Raw genomic sequence first — 23,782 nt, forward strand, 5'->3', positions numbered from 1 at the left:
AGCATCAGAGAAAAGATATTTGAAAACTTTGTTCACAGCATGCGAAGTAATGGAATCATGTCCATATAAGCCGTTTGTTCTGAATAAAATCGACATAAATAACTATAGTTGGGAGGAGTTAAACGTTTTAGACTTTAGTGTTTTAAAATCAAACAAATAGTCAAAACAACTGCAGAAAGTACTATCAAGTAAACACACTTCAGCTTGCAAGGAAAAAACAAATTTCATAAGAACATATGTAAGTTATCTGTGGTTTATTTCATGTTTTGATATTTGTATGCAGCTATGTATGCTGAAATATGTTTTTGAGCAAATGTTTGCATCGTTGACCCACTTTCGATCAAGAACCAGGTCGCTCAGCTTCCATTTTTATGATACGGGCCCTGATAGCGCTTATGTAAAACAAAAAGCCGGGCATAAAAGGCACGTGAATTTACTGAATAATGCACGTTTTTTACAAATAACACCCAGGTTTTTGCGTGTTAACATACCACGATAACGGACCGAAAACACATATTTTATGCAATAATAGTTTATAATTGAATGATTCAATGTCGAATGCTATTCGTTAACCCAGCTCTACATTCATTTTCTAAACGTCCAATGGCGTTTATAGATACAACTCAATATAAATATTCTTATTGTCAATTTTGATTGTCGACCACGCTCAAATATTATTTACTATATATGATTGGTCACAGTAAATAGCAATGGATTGTTTCGATAAAATCAGCAAATTATTTTAGCTCGACGCTCCGATAAACTGCCAACTTCACGCTGCCAGACGTCCATGCTGTTTGTCTGCTGAGTTCACGCTGCAAGGCCACCAGACTGTCAAACAACTTTTTCGCTGCCAGGCTGGTTACTTCACGCTGCCATACTTCAACGCTGTTATTCTGCTAAGTTCACACAGCCTGGCTGACAAGTTGCTAACTTCTCGCTGCCAGACTTCCACGCTGTAAGTCATTTTGCAACCAGGCTGCCATACTACCAACGTCATGGACATTGCACCGTTATACATCATGAGCTCAGAACACTTTATTTAAAATATGTCAAATGATTATATTCAATCCAAATTAAACCAAAGCGATCGTGTGACCGTACTTTACACCGAATAACCTGAAATATTTCTGATGTATATTTAAATAATATTTCACCACATTTAGAACACCTTGTCTTATCAGCTGCATGACCTCTGCCGTCGGAAGATAAGGCAGTTACCATTTGGGCATGGCCTAGTTGAATTCTGGTTTTCTCTTCAAAAAACCAAATGTTTCGTTTTTTAACATTTATCATAGTGTTGTTTCTTCAAATAATAAACCATACAGTCTATGCTAAGGAGATACAAATAGACGAGACAAACGGGTTGATTTTAGAACTACAAAAGGTGATATATGACATCAAAGGACGTGTTAACTCTTTAGAAACTGAAGTTGTTAACCTAAGACACGATCACAATGAGCAGCAAGAACTGATTGGACAGTTAAAAACTGAAATAGATATACAAGGAAAATCATTCAATCGAGAAATCAACGAAGAGACAAATTCTAGCACAACAAACTCTGGCTTTGACACCAGCGACACCAGTGTTGCAAGCGACGTAAATAAAGCAAATGCAGTTCCGCTCCATCCGTTACCACGTTCGAGACGCGCAGTCGCCAACGTCGCATTTTCCGCGTATCTGACGCACACTATATCCCACCTGACAAACACAGCCGTCAGGTTCGACAAGGTGCTCCTGAACGACGGAAATGGTTATAATGCGTTCACAGGGGCGTTTACGGCGCCCCTTTCCGGTGTGTACATATTCTCTTTCCATTTCGACAGTGACACTCTCTCCTTCCTGCAGCTGGCCATCAACGGTGTGAACCAGGTGGATGCTGTCGCCAACCGCCACGTTATCAGCGACCCAAACGTCCGAAAGGCACAGTCCATGGGAGGTAACACTTGTATCGTGCACGTTGACCACGGACAAGCGGTTCAGGTGCGAGTATACGAAATTCCGGATGCTGAAGTGTCTTCCAGTGACACTTTCAGACTATCGACTTTCTCTGGAGTGCTATTGTATTGAAACTGTTGCTGTTTGCATATTTCGATGTTTATGATACAGCTTTTGTGTTTATTAGATAAACATTGTATTTTGTGTGTATGTGTGAATATACATGCTCAGTCGAACCCCGTTGGCTCGAACTCCCAGTGACCGGCGTGAATACCTCGAACCTGAGCCAATGAGAAATTTCAGCCAAGCAAGTTCGAGCCAAAGGGCTTCTACGGTATATACAGATATGGTAAATAAAGATGAAAGTCCTCCTACTGTTTATGTTGATTTTAAATACATTAACTGTAGTTTAAAGGCAAATCATAGTGGTAAGAGTCCGGATGATTTCCCAAGGATAACCGACATATATTAAACCAAGTTCTTGGAGAGATTGCGTTCGCGATCTGTCTATGGTGTTTATACGTTTATGTCTCTATTTCAGTATCATTTTGGGCTCTAACCATGTGCCTCTAAACAGGTTGCTATGTGGCTCTAAACAGGTTGCCGTGTGCCTCTAAACAAGTTGCTATGTGCCTCTACACAGATAACCATGTGGTTCTAGACATGTTACCATGTGCCTCTAAACAGATTGCTATGTGCCTCTAAACAGGTTGCTATGTGCCTCTACACAGGTAACCATGAGGCTCTAGACATGTTACCATGTGCCTCTAAACAGGTTGCTATGTGCCTCTAAACAGGTTGCTATGTGCCTCTAAACAGGTAACCATGTGGCTCTAGACATGTTACCATGTGCCTCTAAACAGGTTGCTATGTGCCTCTAAACAGGTAACCATGTGGCTCTAGACATGTTACCATGTGCCTCTAAACAGGTTGCTATGTGCCTCTAAACAGGTAACCATGTGGCTCTAAACAGGTTGCATTGTGCTTCTAAACAGGTAACCATGTGGCTCTAAACAGGTTGCTATGTGCCTCTAAACAGGTAACCATGTGGCTCTAAACAGGTTGCTATGTGCCTCTAAACAGGTAACCATGTGGCTCTAAACAGGTAACCATGTGGCTCTAAACAGGTTGCATTGTGCCTCTAAACAGGTTGCTATGTGCCTCTAAACAGGTTGCTATGTGCCTCTAAACAGGTTAACATGTGGCTCTAGACATGTTACCATGTGCCTCTAAACAGGTTGCTATGTGCCTCTAAACAGGTAACCATGTGGCTCTAAAAAGGTTGCATTGTGCCTCTAAACAGGTTGCTATGTGCCTCTACACAGGTAACCATGTGCCTCTTAACAGGTTGCTATGTGCCTCTAAACAGGTTGCTATGTGCCTCTAAACAGGTTGCTATGTGCCTCTACACAGGTAACCATGTGCCTCTAAACAGGTAACCATGTGGCTCTAGATATGTCACCATGTGCCTCTAAACTGGTTGCTATGTGCCTCTAAACAGGTTGCTATGTACCTCTACTCAGGTAACCATGTGCCTCTAGACATGTTACCATGTGCCTCTAAACAGGTTGCTATGTGCCTCTAAACAGGTTTCTATGTGCCTCTACACAGGTAAACATGTGCCTCCAGACATGTTTCCATGTGCCTTTAAACAGGTTAGAATGTGTCTCTTAACAGGTTATCATTTGCCTCTTAACAGCTAACCAAGTGCCTCTAAAGAGGTTACCATGTGCCTCTAAACATGTAAGCATGTGCCTCTAGACAAGTTGCCATGTGCCTCCAAACAGGTTGCCATGTGCCTCTAGGCATGTTGCCATGTGCCTCTAAACATGTTGCCACGTGCCCTTAAACAGGTAACCATGTGCCTCTAGACAAGCTATCACGTGTCTCTAAACAGGTTACCATGTGCCTCTTAACATTTCACCAATTGTCTATAAACAGGTAACCATATGCCTCTTAACAAGTTACCATGTGCCTTTAAACGGTTACCATGTGCCTCTTAACAGGTTACCATGTGTCTCTAAACGGTTACCATGTGCCTCTTAACATGTTACCATGTGCCTATAAACAGGTTACCAACTGCCTCTAAACGGTTATCATGTGCCTCTTATATTTTACCATGTGCCTCTTAACAGGTTACCATGTGCCTCTAAACAGGTTACCATGTGTCTCTTAAAAGGTTACCATGTGTCTCTTAACAGGTTACCATATGTCTCTTAACAGTTTACCATGTGCCTCTTAACATGTTACCATGTGCCTATAAACAGGTTACCAACTGCCTCTAAACGGTTATCATGTGCCTCTTAACATTTTACCATGTGCCTCTTAACAGGTTACCATGTGTCTCTTAACAGGTTACCATGTGTCTCTTAACAGGTTACCATGTGTCTCTTAACAGGTTACCATGTGTCTCTTAACAGGTTACCATGTGTCTCTTAACATGTTACCATGTGTCTCTTAACAGGTTACCATGTGCCTCTAAACGGTTATCATGTGCCTCTTAACATGTTACCATGTGCCTATAAACAGGTTACCAACTGCCTCTAAACGGTTATCATGTGCCTCTTAACATGTTACCATGTGCCTATAAACAGGTTACCAACTGCCTCTAAACGGTTATCATGTGCCTCTTAACATTTTACCATGTGCCTCTTAACAGGTTACCATGTGCCTCTAAACAGGTTACCATGTGTCTCTTAACAGGTTACCATGTGTCTCTTAACAGGTTACCATGTGTCTCTTAACAGGTTACCATGTGCCTCTTAACAGGTTACCATGTGCCTCTTAACAGGTTACCATATGCCTCTAAACGGTTATCATGTGCCTCTTAACAGGTTACCATGTGCCTCTTAACAGGTTACCATGTGTCTCTTAACAGGTTACCATGTGTCTCTTAACAGGTTACCATGTGTCTCTTAACAGGTTACCATGTGTCTCTTAACAGGTTACCATGTGTCTCTTAACATGTTACCATGTGTCTCTTAACAGGTTACCATGTGTCTCTTAACAGGTTATCATGTGCCTCTTAACAGGTTACCATGTGCCTCTTAACAGGTTACCATGTGCCTCTTAACAGGTTACCATGTGTCTCTTAACAGGTTACCATATGCCTCTTAACAGGTTGTTATATGCTTCTAAACATGTTACCATGTGCCTCTAAACATGTTACCATGTGCCTCTAGACATGTTATCATGTGCTTCTAAACAGATTTCCATGTGCCTCTAAACAGGAAACCATATGCCTCTAAACAGGTAACCATGTGCCTCTTAACAGGTTTCCTTGTGCCTACAAACAGGTTACCATGTGCCTCTAAACAGGTTACCATGTGACTCTTAACAGGTTGTCATATGCCTCTCAACAGGTTACCATGTGTCTCTCAACATGTTACCATATGCCTCTTTACATGTTTCCAAGTGCCTCTATACAGGTCACCATGTGCCTCTAAGCATGTTACCATGTGTTTCTAAACGGTTACCATGTGCCTCTAAACATGTTACCATGTGCCTCTTAACATGTTACCATGTGCCACTAAACAGGTTACAATGTTACTCGTAACATATTACCGTGTGCCTTTAAAAAGGTTACCATGTGCCTCAAAACAGGTTACCATTCGCCTCTAAACAGGTTACAATGTGCCCCTAAACAGGTTACCATGTGCCTCTAAACAGGTTACCATGTGCCTCTAAACAAGATGACAGATGCCTCTAAACAGGTTACTATGTGCCTCTCAACACGTTTCCATGTTCTTCTAAACAAGTTGTCATGTGCCCCTAAACACGTTACCATGTGCCTCTAAACGCGTTACCATGTGCCTCTACACATGTTACCATGTGCCTCTAAACAGGTTACCATGTGCCTCTAAACAGGTTTCCATGTGCCTCTTAACACGTTACCAAGTGCCTCTACACACGTTACCAAGCGCCTTTAAACACGTTTTCACGTGCCTCTTAACATGTTACCATGTGCCTCTAGACATGTTACCATGTGCTTCTAAACAGATTTCCATGTGTCTCTAAACAGGTAACCGTATGCCTCTAAACAGGTAACCATGTGCCTCTTAACAGGTTTCCTTGTGCCTACAAACAGGTAACCATGTGCCTCTGAACAGGTAACCATGTGTCTTTAAACAGGTTACCATGTGCCTTTAAACAAGTTACCATGTGTCTCTAAACAGGTTACCATGTGCCTCTAAACAGGTTACCATGTTCCTCTAAACAGGTTTTTATGTTTCTCTAAACAAGTTGCCATGTGCCCCTATACAGGTTGACATGTGCCCCTAAACAGGTGACAATGGGTTTCTTAAGAGATTGCCATGTGCCTCTAAACAGGTTACCATGTGTCTGTTAACAGGTTACCATGTGCCTATAAACAGGTTACCATGTACCACTTAACAGGTTACCATGTGCTTCTAGACATATTGCCGTGTGCCTCTTAACAGGTTATCATGTGCCTCTAAACAGGTTACCATGTGCATCTTTACAGGTTACCATGTGTCCCTAGACATATTGTCATGTGCCTCTAAACATGTTGCATTGCCTTTAAACTGGTTACCATATGTTTCTAAACAGGTTGCCATGTGCCTTTTTACAGGTTGTCATGTGTCTTTAGACATGTTGCCATGTGCCTCTAGACATGTTGCCATGTTCCTCTTATTAGGTTGTCATGGGCCTCTCAACAGGTTACCATGTGTCTCTAAACAGGTTACCATGTGCCTCTTAACAGATTACCATATGCCTCTTAACAGGTTACCATATGCCTCTTAACAGGTTACCATATGCCTCTTAACAGGTTACCATATGCCTCTAAACAGGTTACCATTTGCCTCTAAACAGGTTACCATATGCCTCTTAACAGGTTACCATATGCCTCTCAACAGGTTACCATATGGCTCTTAGCAGGTTACCATGTGCCTCTAAACATGTTAACATTTGCCTCTCAACAGGTTACCATATGCCTGTTAACAGGTTACCATATGCCTCTAAACAGATTACCATGTGCCTCTAAACAGGTTGTCATACAGGTAATTTACGCTGCCAGGCAGCCATACAAACAGACTGTCATACAGCTAATTTACGCTGCCAGTCTGACATACAAACATACTTTTATATAGCTAATTTACGCTGCCATGCTGGCATACAAACAGACTGTCATACAGCTAATTTACGCTGCCAGGCTGCAATACAAACAGATTGTCATACAGCTAATTTACACTGCCAGGCTGCAATACAAACAGATTGTCATACAGCTAATTTACACTGCCAGGCTGCCATACAAACAGACTGTCATATAGCTAATTTACACTGCCAGGCTGCCATGCAAACAGATTGTCATACAGCTAATTTACACTGCCAGGCTGCAATACAAACAGATTGTCATACAGCTAATTTACACTGCCAGGCTGCCATACAAACAGACTGTCATACATGCCAGGCTGACTGCCTTACTACCAACGTCATGGAAATTCCAACGTATTACATCATGAGCTCAGAACACTTTTTTTAAAAATGAGGTCAAATGATTATATTTAATCGAAATTAAAACAAGTCGATCCTGTGACTGTCTATTAAACCGAAAAACATAAAATTTTCTAATGTTCTATTTAATATTTCAACACATTCAGAACACCATCAAATTTATTATGATGATTCGATGTCTTATCAGCTGCACGAACTCTGCCATCGGAATATAAGGCAGTAAAGATTTGGACATGACTTAGTTGACTTTCTGAATTTATCTTCAAAAGAAGAAGCAAAATGTTTCGTTTTATAACATTTATCATAGTGTTGTTTCTTCAAATAATAAACCATACAGTCTATGCTAAGGAGATACAAATAGACGAGACAAACGGGTTGATTATAGAACTACAAAAGGTGATATATGACATCAAAGGACGTGTTAATTCTTTAGAAACTGAAGTTGTTAACCTACGACACGAAAACAATGAGCAGCAAGAACTGATTGGACAGTTAAGAAACGAAATAGATATACAAGGAAAATCACTCAATCGAGAAATCAAAGAAGAGACAAATCCTAGCATAACCAACTCTGGCTTTAACACCAGCGACGCCAGTGTTCCAAGCGACGTAAATATAGCAAATGTATTTCCGCTCCATCCGTTACCGCGTTCGAGACGCGCGGTGGCCAACATCGCATTTTCCGCCTACCTGACGCACACTCAATCCCACCAAACAAACACAGCCGTCAGGTTCGACAAGGTGCTCCTGAACGACGGAAATGGTTACAATGCGTTCACAGGGGCGTTTACGGCGCCCCTTTCCGGTGTGTACATGTTCTCTTTCCATTTCGATAGTCACACTCTCTCCTTCCTGCAGCTGGCCATCAACGGTGTGAACCAGGTGGACGCTGTCGCCAACCGCCACGTGCTCAACGATTTCAACGACCGGAAGGCGCAGTCCATGGGAGGTAACACTTGCATCGTGCACGTGGATCACGGACAAGCGGTTCAGGTGCGAGTTTACGAAATTCCGGATGCTGAGGTCGCTTCAAGTAACACTTTCAGACTATCGACTTTCTCTGGAGTGCTGTTGTATTGAAACCTTTGCGGTTGCAAATTACGATGTTTCTGATACAACTATTGTGTTTATTCAATTACATTGTATTTTGTACATATACACTGTATATATAGATATGTTAATTTATATGAAAGTCCTCCTACTGTTTTTGTTTAATTCTAATACATTAAAAAGATCTTAGTGGTAAGAGTCCGAAGGTTTCCGAATTATACCCGACATATATTCAATCAGGTTCTTGGAGAGATTGCGTTTGCGGTCTGTCTTTGGTGTTTATAAGTTTGTGTCTCTTGTTCAGTATCGTTTTGGGCCCTAACCATGTGCCTCTAAACAGGTTGCCATGTGCCTTTAAACATAATACCTTATGCCTCTAAACATGTTACCATGTGCCTCTCAACAGGTTACCATATGCTTCTAAACAGGTTACCATATGCTTCTAAACAGGTTACCATATGCTTCTAAACAGGTTACCATATGCTTCTAAACAGGTTCCATATGCTTCTAAACAGGTTACCATATGCTTCTAAACAGGTTACCATGTGCCTTTAAACAGGTTATTATGTGCCTCTAAACAGGTTACCATGTGCCTCTAAACAGGTTATCATATGCCTCTAAACAGGTTACCATGTGCTTCTTAACCCATATGCTTCTTAACAGGATATCATATGCCTCTAAACAGGTTACCATGTGCTTCTAAACCCATATGCTTCTAAACAAGTTACCATATGCCTCTAAACAGGTTACCATGTGCTTCTAAACAGGTTACCATATGCTTCTAAACAGGTTACCATATGCTTCTAAACAGGTTACCATGTGCCTTTAAACAGGTTATCATGTGCCTCTAAACAGGTTACCATGTGCCTCTAAACAGGTTACCATATGCCTCTAAACAGGTTACCATGTGCTTCTTAACCAATATGCTTCTAAACAGGTTATCATATGCCTCTAAACAGGTTACCATGTGCTTCTAAACCCATATGCTTCTAAACAGGTTACCATATGCCTCTAAACAGGTTACCATGTGCTTCTAAACAGGTTACCATATGCTTCTAAACAGGTCAACGTTATGCTTCTAAACAGGTTATCATGTGCCTCTAAACAGGTTACCATGTACTTCTAAACAGGTTACCATATGCTTCTAAACAGGTTATCGTGTGCCTCTAAACAGGTTATCATGTGCCTCTCAACAGGTTACCATGTGCCTCTAAACGAGTTACCATGTGCCTCTAAACAGGTTACAATGTGCTTCTAAACCCATATTCTTCTAAACAGGTTACCATATGCCTCTAAACATGTTACCATGTGCTTCTAAACAGGTTACCATATGCTTCTAAACAGATAACCATATGCTTCTGAACAGATAACCATATGCTTCTAAACAGGTTACCAGGTGCCTCTCTACAGGTTACCATGCGCTTCTAAACAGGTTACCGTATGCTTCTGAACATGTTACCATATGCTTTTAAACAGGTTACCATGTGCCTCTAAACAGGTTACCATTTGCTTCTAAACAGGTTGCCATATGCTTCTAAACAGGTTACCATATGCTTCTAAACAGGTTACCATATGCTTCTAAACAGGTTACCACGTGCCTCTTAACAGGTTATCATGTGCCTCTCAACAGGTTACCATGTGCCTCTTAACATGTTACCATGTGCCTCTAAACAGGTTACCATATGCCTCTAAACTGGTTACCATGTGCCTCTAAACAGGTTACCATGTGCCTCTAAACAGGTTACCATGTGCCTCTAAACAGGTTACCATGTGAATCTAAACAGGTTACCCTGTGCCTCTAATCAGGTTACCATGTGCCTCTAAACAGGTTACCCTTTGCCTCTAAACAGGTTACCATGTGCCTCTTAACAGGTTACCATGTGCCTCTTAACATGTTACCATGTGCCTCTAAACAGGTTACCGTGTGCCTCTCAATTAGTTACCATATGCTTCTTAACAGGTTACCGTGTGCCTCTCAACAGGTTACCATATGCTTCTAAATAGGTCACCTTGTGCTTCTAAACAGGTCACTATGTGCCTCTAAACCTCTAAACAGGTTACCATGTGCCTTTCAACAGGCTACCATGAGCCTCTAAACAGGTTACCATGTGCCTCTAAACAGGTTACCATGTGCCTCTAAACAGGTTACCCTTTGCCTCTTAACAGGTTACCATGCGCCTCTAAACAGGTTACCATGTGCCTCTAAACAGGTTACCATATGCCTCTTAACAGGTTACATTGTGCCTCTTTACATGTTACCATGTGCCTCTAAACATGTTACTGTGTGCCCTTCAACAGGCTAACATATGCTTCTAAACAGGTTACCATGTGCTTCTAAACAGGTTACCATGTGCCTTTAAACAGGTTACCATGTGCCTTTCAAAAGGTTACCATATGCTTCTAAACAGGTTACCATATGCCGCTTAACAGGTAACCATGTGCCTCTAAACAGGTTACCATATGCTTCTAAACAGGTAACCATATGCTTTTAAACAGGTTACTGTAATATGTTGAACCCCCTTTATATTTTAACAATTGTCCGGATATCCGAATTTACTTACACTCTGTTGTCTTATCGCTGTTTTTCCATTTCTTTTATGAGTATTCCAGAAGTCTTGTAGTAAATGAATATGTTGATAATTACAATTTCAATTCAGATATAAATTCCATAAGTATACCTTGAATCGAAGCTGTATAACCCGTTTATAAATTTGAAGTACACACGACTGTCACAAATATGTCCGCCATTTTAACTGTTGGGTTACAGCGCAGTAATATTTATTAGATATTTATTCATTGGAGTAAACTTTTCCTGTATGAATTGTAAAGTTAAATTGTTTCAAGCATAATTTTATTATTAATGTTTTATATAAATGTGCTCATGTTACAGATTACAATTACAATGCTGCGAGCGCACTATTTGATTCGATTGTTGCTATGACACTATTTTGCGGATGAATGATAATATTATTTCTGCAGCATTAAGATATTTGTTTCATTATAATTAGATTGTTTAATTAAGTGTTCGAATAGGATGCAATTTGTCATTCTCGATCGATTGATGTATCTATTATTATGAATGTCTTGCAAGACTTTTCATATTTACTTGTTTTATTGTACTCGAGCCTTGGCACCTTCTTCTCACCTGCAAATGTGAGCTGCAGCCCTGCAGACTAATCAAAAGCCTTGCAGCATTGCTGCAGCATCTTGCGGGTATATAAGAAGTGTCAAGTTCGAGCTTGGGACAGTTGACATTTCTGAAACTTGAACTATTTTCAACATCTTGAAAACAAACATGCGAGGTATATTCTTTTGACACGTATTATAATTAAATCAACGCGCACATTTATTAAGTAAATGAACCTCGCATATTATTATATAAGAATAAATAATCATTATAATTACATTGAACTTAACTTTATTAAACTATTGATCAACTCGTCAACTGTCCACTGAACATGTCCGCAATTGTAATTATTGACTTAGCTTTGTGGAGTTGAGATTAACTTGAATAAATAACGTTTAATTGAGAAACGGACTTGCGTTTTCGAATATTCATCACTGATCATTATTAAACTACATATACCTTGGCTCACCAGGCACTAGGCCTGGTGTAAGCAGTGATCCACCACATATCATCGACAGTTAATAATCATTTAACTTTAAACGTATGAGACGGATGTTACAATTTTGGTGTCAGAAGTGCGGTTTTCATTAAATGAGAACTGTGTGATACGAACAACAACAATGACACTGTTTCATACGTTTATTGAGTGTATATGAAATTGAGATATTAATTCAGTACACGAGAAATATAGATCTAGTAGGAAATAAAGAGCAACATTTAAACTTTTAATCATAGATTAATATTGTTTCATACTAATACACCACTCTAGTTCAGTAGTTGAAAAGAATAAAATGGCTACGTCATCACCTGACCCTGAGATTTCATTTGATAATGTAGATCTTATTCAAGATAATGATCACACCGCAAATTCTCAGGAAAATGACAATCTCATCGATATGTCTAGCATCCAACACGAGCGTGATCATCGTTCAAATTCAGAAGCGCTAAGTAGCAACGCTCGGTCAAGAACCGGCCCGTCGATGCCGGCAAGTGAAATTATGAATGCACACAGTACCCCTCAGCATACCGACGACAGACGTCACGTGCATCTCAAATCTGATAGAAATGTTTATGATCAGTGTACGAATAACGCTAATGAGTATGCCGTGCATACTGATAACTCGTACTCAAATCGCGGCGATTTCGCACCCCGTTCGACACCGATGATGCACGCGCAAAAATTCTCAATCAAACCAGACACCTATGACGGGTCACTAAGTTTCGAAGTGTATGCATCACACTTTGAAGATTGCGCCGAGCTTTCTCGTTGGGATAATCGCACTAAAGTATTGATGTTAGCATCAAACTTGCGCGGCATTGCCCGGAATTACTATATGTCTTTGACCGAACACGAGCGTCGTGAATATCACACATTGTCTTCAAGGCTATCAGAGAGGTTCGGCACCAATGGGAACCATCAATATTCATGGTTAAATAAATTTGAAAGTCGACACAGACAAAAAGGAGAAAGCATTTCTTCTCTGGCTGATGATCTCCGTCAACTTGCCCAAAAAGCATACACTGATTTTGACCACCAATCTCAAGAGCGTCTCGCACTGAACCAACTTTACAAACTTATTTCAATTGAAATGAAGTGTAGATGCATTGATCACAACTGCACCACAACAAATGAGGCCGTAACAGTCATAGAACGTTACGAGTCTATAGTGGGTACACATCTACCACATATCCGAGCAGTTGATGTTGATAATGGGATAGAAACCACACTTAAACAAATAGCAACACGTCTTGATAAGCTTGAGAATAACTCCAGTCACACACAAACAAATACACAAAGACTGTGTTTTGGCTGCAATATGTCTGATCATCTGTGGGCGACATGTCCCCAAAACAGGAAGGCTAGAAACAGGTCACAGTATACAGCTAATCCCCGTCGGGTACAAGCAAACTATCCACAAAGACAACATTCTAATGACACAAACATGTATAGATCACAACACTCAAACGATGTGTCAAGGCGCACATATAACAATCAGGAAAACTAGTTCGCGTCGACACTATGGGCCAAGAGTCGACGTTTCTTACACAAAGGCCTGAAACAAATGTGAAATCCGAAGAGGTGCATACTGCTCGCTCTGGTTCACAATTCAATGAACATGATAATGGGTTTTATGTTACTTGCAATGTTGGTCCTACAGAAATCAATTTTCTAATTGACTGCGGAGCCACTACATCTCTTCTATCAGAAAACACACTCAAGAAGCTGGGTTCACAGCAAATTTTTCAACTTCGTCCTATGGAAAACTGTCTTAAATCTGTCAATGGGCAATCAATCAGTGTCACTGGCTCTGTTAATCTTGTAGTACAAATGGGCGTAGAGCGTATAGATAAATCCTTTGTTGTATGTGGTATTGAAGCAGATGGTATTCTTGGTCAGGACTTTCTACGTTCTCATGTAGAAAGTATCAATTACAAACGCTCATGTCTTGTCATGGGTGACAACATTGTCCCTCTTTGGACTGGCGGTCGAGCTAATCAAGTGTGTCGTGTTGAGCTCCAACAAACTGTGAAACTCCCACCTCATTCGAAAATGATGGTACCCGTTAAAATACCGCAAAAGGAACATCTGACAACACCAGGGTATGTTGAGCCATCATTTCATCTCATGGCTAAGCAAGAAATTTGCATCATAGGTGGTATCGTTGATACATCCAGTGAACCTGTTCTTACAATGCTTAATTACGGAACTTCTCCTGTTACCGTCCATAAAAACACCAACTTGGGTACATGCGAGTCGTTTGTTGACCCTGACAAAGAGACATATCGTATTGCTGTTGCGCAAGAACAAGTAAATGGTGACACGCTACCTCCTCATCTCATTGATATGTATGAGAGAAGCTCAATTCATCTAAATGAAGATGAAAAGGTTGATTTTGTACAGTTACTCACAAAATATCAAAATGTTTTTTCAAGATCATCTGAAGATATAGGCCGAACTAATCTTGTCCAGCACACCATTAATACAGGCAACGCAGCACCCATTAGACAACCACCTCGTCGACTTCCAATAGGAAAGCGAACGACTGAAAAGGAGGAGATTGATAAAATGCTGAAACGTGGCATTATTGAACCATCCTCAAGCCCATGGGCATCGCCGGTAGTGCTAGTAACAAAGAAAGACGGTAGTCCCAGGTTCTGTGTTGACTACCGCAAACTCAATGAAGTCACGATAAAAGACGCCTATCCCCTCCCGAGAGTTGACGACTGTATTGATGCTCTTTCAGGGTCAAAGTTCTTCTCATCTATGGATTTAAACTCAGGGTATTGGCAGGTGGCTATGGACGAGCATGACAAACAGAAAACAGCTTTTTCAACAACGATGGGGCTGTACCAATTTACGATAATGAGTTTCGGCCTCGTCAATGCTCCGTCCACCTTTGAAAGACTAATGGAGAACGTCTTACGAGGTATTCAATGGGTTGATTGTCTGCTTTACATGGACGACATCATTGTCCCTTGCAAAACTGTGCAAGAGGGACTTGAACGTATTGAACGCATTTTCTTGCGCCTACAAGAAGCATGCCTAAAGTGCAAGCCATCGAAATGTGTGTTCTTTCAACAAAAGGTCAAGTTCTTGGGACACATAGTATCTGAGACTGGTATTGCTACAGATCCAGAAAAGGTTTCAGCGGTTAAAGATTGGCCAACACCACGATCTGCTAAGGAAGTTAAAAGCTTTCTAGGACTCTGTTCCTACTATCGTCGATTTGTCGGTGGTTTCGCAGCAATTGCCAAACCGTTACACAAAATATCAAATAAGGGAGTTAAGTTCCAGTGGTCTGATGAATGTCAACAAGCTTTCGAGAGGCTGAAGACTGCTCTCACAACATCTCCAATTCTTGGTTACCCTGTTGCCGGTAAAAGTTTCATTCTTGACACTGATGCAAGTGATATGGCTACTGGGGCTGTCCTATCACAATGTCAAAATGGTCAAGAAGTTGTCATCGCTTACTATAGTAAGAGCCTCAATAGTCATGAGAAGTCTTATTGTGTCACTCGTAAAGAACTCCTGGCTGTGGTAAATGCACTTAAAGCTTTCCACTCATACTTATATGGTCAGCCAGTTTTGCTCCGCACTGACAATGCAGCAGTTAGTTGGATGAGAAATTTGAAGAAACCCACTGGCCAAGTGGCTAGATGGCTCGAAGAGCTAGATACGTATACGCTCACAGTAGCACATCGTCCAGGGCTACAACACCGAAATGCAGACGCGCTGTCAAGAGCACCCTGTACAAAGTGCGCAAAACAACAAGGTGGGAACGAAGAAGAACACGATTCATGTTCTGATGATCCATCTGATATTTCTGATGTTACGCAAGTTCTTGAACCCTTAACCTCCCCACATATACCTGCTGCCCGTGTAGTGACTAGATCGAGTGTCCGGAACAACACAACACTAAAACCAACTATGGCCCAAATTCCCAATTGGTCATCAAGTGACATTTCCTGTTCCCAATCAAATGATACTTCACTTTGCTACATAATCCAAGCAATGGAAGCCAATTCAAAACCGGACTGGTCATCTGTTAGTGACAAGTCAGCAGTGGTCAAAACCCTTTGGCGTATGTGGGACCGACTAGAAATTCAGAATGGCATATTGTATCGAATTTGGTATGATGACAGCAACAAAAGTCACCGTCAAATAGTTGTGCCAGACAGTCACAAAGCCGAAGTGTTTTTATACAGTCATGACATTCCGTCAGCTGCACATCTTGGCGTAAACAAAACTCTCGAACGTTTACGCCAAACATTTTATTGGTCTGGTATGAAGGACGATGTGCAGGATTATTGCAACAAATGTGATTTATGTTCGTCTCGCAAACCATCGAAACCAACAAAGTCACCGCTTGGCGTCGCTGGAGTTTCAGGACCAAATGAGCGTGTGGCAGTTGACATCTTTGGGCCACTCCCCAAAAGCAGCAAAGGCAACTGCTATGTGCTTGTGGTATGTGATTGTTTCACAAGATGGACAGAAGCCATCCCAATTGCCAATCAAGAGGCGGAAACTGTTGCAAAAGCTTTTGTTGATGTATATGTCAGCCGTTTTGGGGTCCCTTTGCAAGTACACTCTGATCTAGGAACAAACTTCACGTCAAAGCTTTTCTCTGACATGTTTGAACTTCTTCAAATACATCACACAAAATCCACATCACAACACCCACAATCAAATGGTAATGTTGAGCGTTTCAACCGCACTCTTGCCGTAATGCTTACAATGTACTGTGATAAAAATCAGCGAAATTGGGATGAATTTCTGCCACAAGTAATGTTGGCATACCGTTCCTCTACGAATGCCAGCACTGGGGTGACCCCAAATAAGATGGTTTTTGGGAGGGAAATAATTCTCCCTCTTCAAGCCAGTGTTGGGTTGCCACCTGACACTGATGAGCCATGTGGCTCTTATAGCGAATATGTTTCAGCTCTCCACAATGAACTTGAAACCATTCACAAGATGGCACAGACGACTTTACGTGTCAAAGCGCAATATCGGAAGCGTCACTATGACCTTACTGCAAAACGTCGCGCTTTCATCAAAGGGGATGCGGTTTGGCTGTTTGACAAGCGAAAGCGAGTCGGGGTTTGTAGTAAGCTTTCACCCCAGTGGAAAGGCCCATGTCTGGTGACAGGGAAAATTGACGACTTGGTGTACTTCGTGAAAACATCACAGCGGTCCCTGGCCAGACCCTTTCACATAGACCGTCTGAGATTGTACCGGGGTTCACATAAACCTGCATGGCTGAAAATATAATTGTTATGCTAAAAGAAATATAGGCAGGGTTAATACGCCATTCCTATAGATAATTGTAAATAAATGCTTAATGCGTAAAGCTGTTCGTTTTTATTACACTGTCGATTGTTCAGGGAAATAAGCCTGCTGAACAACATCATAACACTGCACAACGGGGATATTAGAACCCATACATGTACATAATATTGCTACATTATAAAGACAATTGAGATTGCACCACGTATATACAGTGTATGTACATTTGTATAAAAATAAATTGATAATATGGTAGACACCACAGCATATAGAATCACAACACTGTTTCACATGAATTATTCACAAAGAGGAGATATACACTTGAAGGCACATTATCAAACACAAGAAGTACAGAGGTGTCTGGTTTGGTTTGAACCACAATCGTCATTTAATAGAAAGCGAAAACAAACCAAAAACATTCCACTTGCTGGTCAAGTGAAGCACATGTCCTTAATCTGCGGATTGACACTTATTAGAGAGATAAAATTATTAACAACATCGTCGAGTTTTATTTGAACCTGCGAGGTTCCTGTTATAGGGTGCACCCGACATTTGTAGGAAGAACGGCCTGATCAACCGTGACCGCGTTATATTAGTGTTTCCGACATACGATGTTGAAAGAAATGCATTTATCTAAGTGTTGGACATGGTGGACAGTTGAGAGATTGGCTAATGTATATTGAGTTCTGAGTATGTGATACTCAACCAGACTCCTCTTCTTCTATTGCAGACTGGAAATGTGAAGTATGCGACAATTTGTTCGCGAATAAGCGAGAGCTACAAAACCACATCAGTAAAACTGACCACCAACGGTTGAGATATATGTCCTTGGTGCTGTTCCTCTCCTAATGAATTCAAATATCCACATGATCTACGACGGCACATCCGGGGCCAGCATTCACACCAACATTCCTCCACCCCCCCAAAACTTCTAGCAACATCAAATCTCGCCTACTGCTGCACCAATCCTAAAACCTTCCTCTCCATTGAACCTGCAACAGAGTACTCGTCCGAAGAGGCCATCCTCATGCGCTCCCTTATCTCCAAGATGGCAATTTCCCACAACACCTCCAGAGTATGGGAAGGACATTGGTCACACTTGAAACCTGCGCTAAAAAGAAAAAACACTGAGCACTCAATCACCTCTGTCCTGATGAGCACCAACCACGTGGAGGTCATCTATCAGGTTGGAGAAGACCTTATCAAGGCACATTTCAACCCTAACATCTTATCTGATAATAAATTAAACGCCCGTCTTCTCCGTATGATGACCTCTTGCCAAGTCCCGTCGATACCTTCTGGTGGCAATTGGTTACCTGCGCCAGACGCCCTTGACCAGACTTCAATTATTCTTGGTATCAGCAAAGAGTACATTCGAACAACTGAACGACAGACCCTCCCTTCATTCAAAACTGCTAGAATTGCATCTCCTATCTACTCCGTACAGCCTGTTTCCACTTTCAACCCCACCACCAGTACATACACCACCCCTAGCAGTAGTACCTACAGTCATCCTGAGAAGCACCAGTTCAAACCGATAACGACATCCAACTCAGCTGCACTTCCAATGTCATCAATCACAGTATCCATGCCACTCAACTTGAATGATCTGCGATCGCCAACCCCCATCTCCATTTCAGAACCTCTAGTTGACGCGCCCACCACACCAGATCTCAACACGCCCCCAAATCGATCACCACACAAGAAATCAGCTTCAACAGTGACATCGAATGGAGATTCACATGATCATTCTAAACCACCAGCATCATCAAACACGCGTTTCACTGACTCATCCATTACCGAAACCACAGCCCTTCCAGATAGAAAACCATCTACAATTCAACCTTCACCACGAGAAAAGCCTTTCTCAGCCACCATCTGGAATGACCATCTGAACGAGACCACCACACCACTATCACCATCACTGTTACCTTCAGCAACATCACTGTTCGGCATCGCATCCTTCAATGGAACCTCCCCCTTTTCGGATTTCAACACTCCCGTCACACAATCTCCATCGCAAGATCACCTAGTTACAGTTCCCCACCTGAGCGACAACACTAACCCCACTAGACGTTCCGTACCTCCAACAACAGACACACAATACTCCATCTTAACATTTCAAGAAGCCACAGATGCCCCCAACACAAACAATTTCCCACCAGAATACATCCCAACTCCACTGACTTCCACAAAACTTCTTGAGAGTAGTGCAAAGTCTCTCCTCTTCACTGGACGAATTCCCCTTCTTCCACCAGGCAAACGTGATTGGACATCTATAAAACCACAATCCATCACTTTAGGACCCGGTTTGACATGGCCTCCATCCAACTGGAAAACTTTGACTGGCGATCAGAGGACCATGTTACTTGAACACCTTTTAATCTCCCGAACCATCCAACGGACCGAAGAACCCCTGCCCTCTAGAGAGGAACTCCTTCTCCGCTACCACTGCCTTGTGCTTCCTGGATCCATTATCCCTCCAACACGTAACCCCATTACGAAGATGGCATACACCAATCATAACGCCATTATGGACATCGCCTCTGGCAAAATCAAGAGCCCCGTAGATTTCCTGCAGAGCGTTGTTCAGTCTTTCCTGTCCCTGGCCCCCGACTCCCGTGATGATGATGTCTATCTAGCGATTTCCGATGTGCCGCTCCGTCTCTGAAGAAAGAAGATGTAAATTTTCAAGTGTTCTTTTACTTTCAAAAATGTTTTAATTATTACATTTAAGAAAGATCCATATTTCAAATCTTTGTTAAATTGTTAAAATCAGTTTCATTCAAATTCATTATTCAGGAGAATAATATATCTTTAAGGTGGGGGAAATGTAATATGTTGAACCCCCTTTATATTTTAACAATTGTCCGGATATCCGAATTTACTTACACTCTGTTGTCTTATCGCTGTTTTTCCATTTCTTTTATGAGTATTCCAGAAGTCTTGTAGTAAATGAATATGTTGATAATTACAATTTCAATTCAGATATAAATTCCATAAGTATACCTTGAATCGAAGCTGTATAACCCGTTTATAAATTTGAAGTACACACGACTGTCACAAATATGTCCGCCATTTTAACTGTTGGGTTACAGCGCAGTAATATTTATTAGATATTTATTCATTGGAGTAAACTTTTCCTGTATGAATTGTAAAGTTAAATTGTTTCAAGCATAATTTTATTATTAATGTTTTATATAAATGTGCTCATGTTACAGATTACAATTACAATGCTGCGAGCGCACTATTTGATTCGATTGTTGCTATGACACTATTTTGCGGATGAATGATAATATTATTTCTGCAGCATTAAGATATTTGTTTCATTATAATTAGATTGTTTAATTAAGTGTTCGAATAGGATGCAATTTGTCATTCTCGATCGATTGATGTATCTATTATTATGAATGTCTTGCAAGACTTTTCATATTTACTTGTTTTATTGTACTCGAGCCTTGGCACCTTCTTCTCACCTGCAAATGTGAGCTGCAGCCCTGCAGACTAATCAAAAGCCTTGCAGCATTGCTGCAGCATCTTGCGGGTATATAAGAAGTGTCAAGTTCGAGCTTGGGACAGTTGACATTTCTGAAACTTGAACTATTTTCAACATCTTGAAAACAAACATGCGAGGTATATTCTTTTGACACGTATTATAATTAAATCAACGCGCACATTTATTAAGTAAATGAACCTCGCATATTATTATATAAGAATAAATAATCATTATAATTACATTGAACTTAACTTTATTAAACTATTGATCAACTCGTCAACTGTCCACTGAACATGTCCGCAATTGTAATTATTGACTTAGCTTTGTGGAGTTGAGATTAACTTGAATAAATAACGTTTAATTGAGAAACGGACTTGCGTTTTCGAATATTCATCACTGATCATTATTAAACTACATATACCTTGGCTCACCAGGCACTAGGCCTGGTGTAAGCAGTGATCCACCACATATCATCGACAGTTAATAATCATTTAACTTTAAACGTATGAGACGGATGTTACATTACCATATGCTTCTAAACAGGTTCCCATATGCCTCTTAACAGGTTACCCTTTGCCTCTAAACAAGTTTCCATGTGCCTCTAAACAGGTTACCATGTGCCTCTAAACAGGTTGCCATATGTCTCTTAACAGGTTACCTTATGCCTGTTATTAGGTTACCATGTGCCTTCAGACAGGAAATTTGGCTCGTCTTATCTATGTAGTTTTTATTGAATTAATGGAAGGCAACATTATATCGTTTGTTTCTACATATGTTTTCCATATGCCTCTGAAAATGTTTCCATGTGCCGAAACTCTGTTTTCTCGATGTTTTAGTTATATCGAACTTTTTTTCGAATTTGTTGGGTTAAGTTATGCACAATGTATTTCGGTTATATCGAATGCTCGTTATCTCGAAGTATTTCCCGAGATCCCAACGACCTCGACATAGCGAGTTTTGACTGTAAAATATCAGTCCTACAATTGTTGCTAAATAACATGCGACCTGTTTAAATAAGATAACTCAGACGTAAACCTTACGCTGCATAAGAATTCCCTTGTTCAACCGTAAAGTTCCGGGGAGAATCTATTCGATAATTTTTCTTACTATAGTTTTTGGACGATGCCCCTCAGGGCCCATCTTAAGTAGGCATATCAGCCGTCCAAACGACAGAACAAATTACATGTTTATTAATGAAACGCAGGCCCTGGGCCCAGTTAAAATTAGATATCTTAGTCGTACATATCAAGCTGCTTAAGAGTGCTCGGGACACCCTTAAAATCACTCGCAGAATATATGCGATATCTTTATTGACACGCAGTTTCACTAAAACATGATTCGCGAAACTCATGGAAATTTACAATCTTATGCCTTACGATTGACACATGGCTCTTGTTTTACCAAGTTTTAAGCTAGAACATAAATACTGAGTTGAATGTTAAAACCAAATTTTGGAAATATGTATTAAAACCATATTTGGGAAATATGTGTTAAAACCAATTTTGGGAAATATGTGTTAAAACCAAATTAGGGAAATATGTGTTTCATAAGTGAGAAAAGTCCCTGACAAACATGCCATGTACTAGAAAGCACGATGGGTTAAACTGTGTTTTTGTTTTGTTTTGTTTTCACATTAGGCAAGTTTGTTTGACAGTTTGATAACTAGAACATTGATTAAAATACCAGGACATATTCACGTTGTTTTGTATGCTTACCCTGTGTCCTTTATTTGGTAAATGGGGTTTTCTTATTCATGTGATTGTACTATTTAAAAGTAAGTGAAATAAATACGGACAGCAGACGAGACCGAACAATTGCAAACGTTAACATAAGATAACCAAGTAAGTGAAATAAATACGGACAGCAGACGAGACCGAACAATTGCAAACGTTAACATTCAATCGTAGAAATGGCATTGCAAAACATGTTATATTTGAATATTACATTAACAGTACTATTAGTATTATCGAGTGTATTTTGCTATGGGATGGAAGCAAGTGTCAACCGCGTAGATATGGAACTACTAGCTAGAAGGGCATCTGGTATGCAAAGTAAACAATTTGAGAGCATCGTAAACAAAATAAGAGACGAAGTTTTGTCGCTAAAAAAGGATGTTAAAAGACTGCAGGAAAAGAAAGAACAGCAGGATGATATAATACACGATCTCCAAAGACAATTGAAAGTGTTGGACACAAACAGCGAAACCATTCCAAATGCAAGTACTGATGATACATCGAAGATAACAACGACACATAATACAACTTTACATAAAGGTTCGCAATTTCCATTGCATTCTCTGTTGTCACGTCAACGCCGGGCAGTCAACAATGTTGCATTTTCCACCTACCTCTCCCAGTCAAACCAACACATGACGAATGAAGCGATCAAATTCGACCGGATTCTTCTCAATGAGGGGAATGGTTACAACGCTTACACCGGTGCTTTTACGGCGCCAGTTACCGGCATCTACCTGTTCTCTTACCATTTCGATTCTACGAAGACAACGTTTGTTCGTCTCGTCGTTAACGGCGTAAATGAAGTGGACGGTGTGGCTAATGCTCACGTGGTTTCCGGTGCACGTCAGGCACAGTCAATGGGTGGAAATACGTGTATCATTCAAGTTGTAAGGGGACAGGCAGTGCTCGTTGAAGTGTTCGAGGTTCCTGATGCAACTATTAACTCAAGTGATAACTTTCACTTTTCTACGTTTTCTGGGGTATTACTGTATGAATAAACATTATCAGTGAACTCTTTACAACACGAGCTATGAATGTCAATATTCTCTTGACATTTGTTTTGTTTGTTTGCAATTTGTTGACTGCTAATAAATCACTTATTTTCGCCTAACATCTTGATATTTATATTCTTTCATGTTTGACCTTTGCTTGCTTGTTTCTATTCTTGTTTTCT

General features: G+C 40.7%; 2 protein-coding genes across 2 annotated transcripts; both read left to right on the forward strand.

Annotated features, from left to right (window-relative positions):
• Positions 1 to 7,693: 7,693 nt before the first annotated feature.
• LOC128226057 (complement C1q tumor necrosis factor-related protein 4-like) lies at positions 7,694 to 8,494 on the forward strand. The gene has a single exon (XM_052935955.1). It carries the CDS (start codon positions 7,694 to 7,696, stop codon positions 8,492 to 8,494), a length of 801 nt encoding a protein of 266 aa, XP_052791915.1.
• A 14,365-nt stretch (positions 8,495 to 22,859) lies between these two features.
• Positions 22,860 to 23,606, forward strand: LOC128226058 (complement C1q-like protein 4). The gene has a single exon (XM_052935956.1). The coding sequence runs from the start codon at positions 22,860 to 22,862 to the stop codon at positions 23,604 to 23,606; it is 747 nt and encodes a 248-aa protein (XP_052791916.1).
• Positions 23,607 to 23,782: the final 176 nt, after the last annotated feature.

The sequence above is a fragment of the Mya arenaria genome, chromosome 3 (assembly GCF_026914265.1).
Source record: "Mya arenaria isolate MELC-2E11 chromosome 3, ASM2691426v1".
In the NCBI taxonomy this organism is placed as follows: domain Eukaryota; kingdom Metazoa; phylum Mollusca; class Bivalvia; order Myida; family Myidae; genus Mya; species Mya arenaria.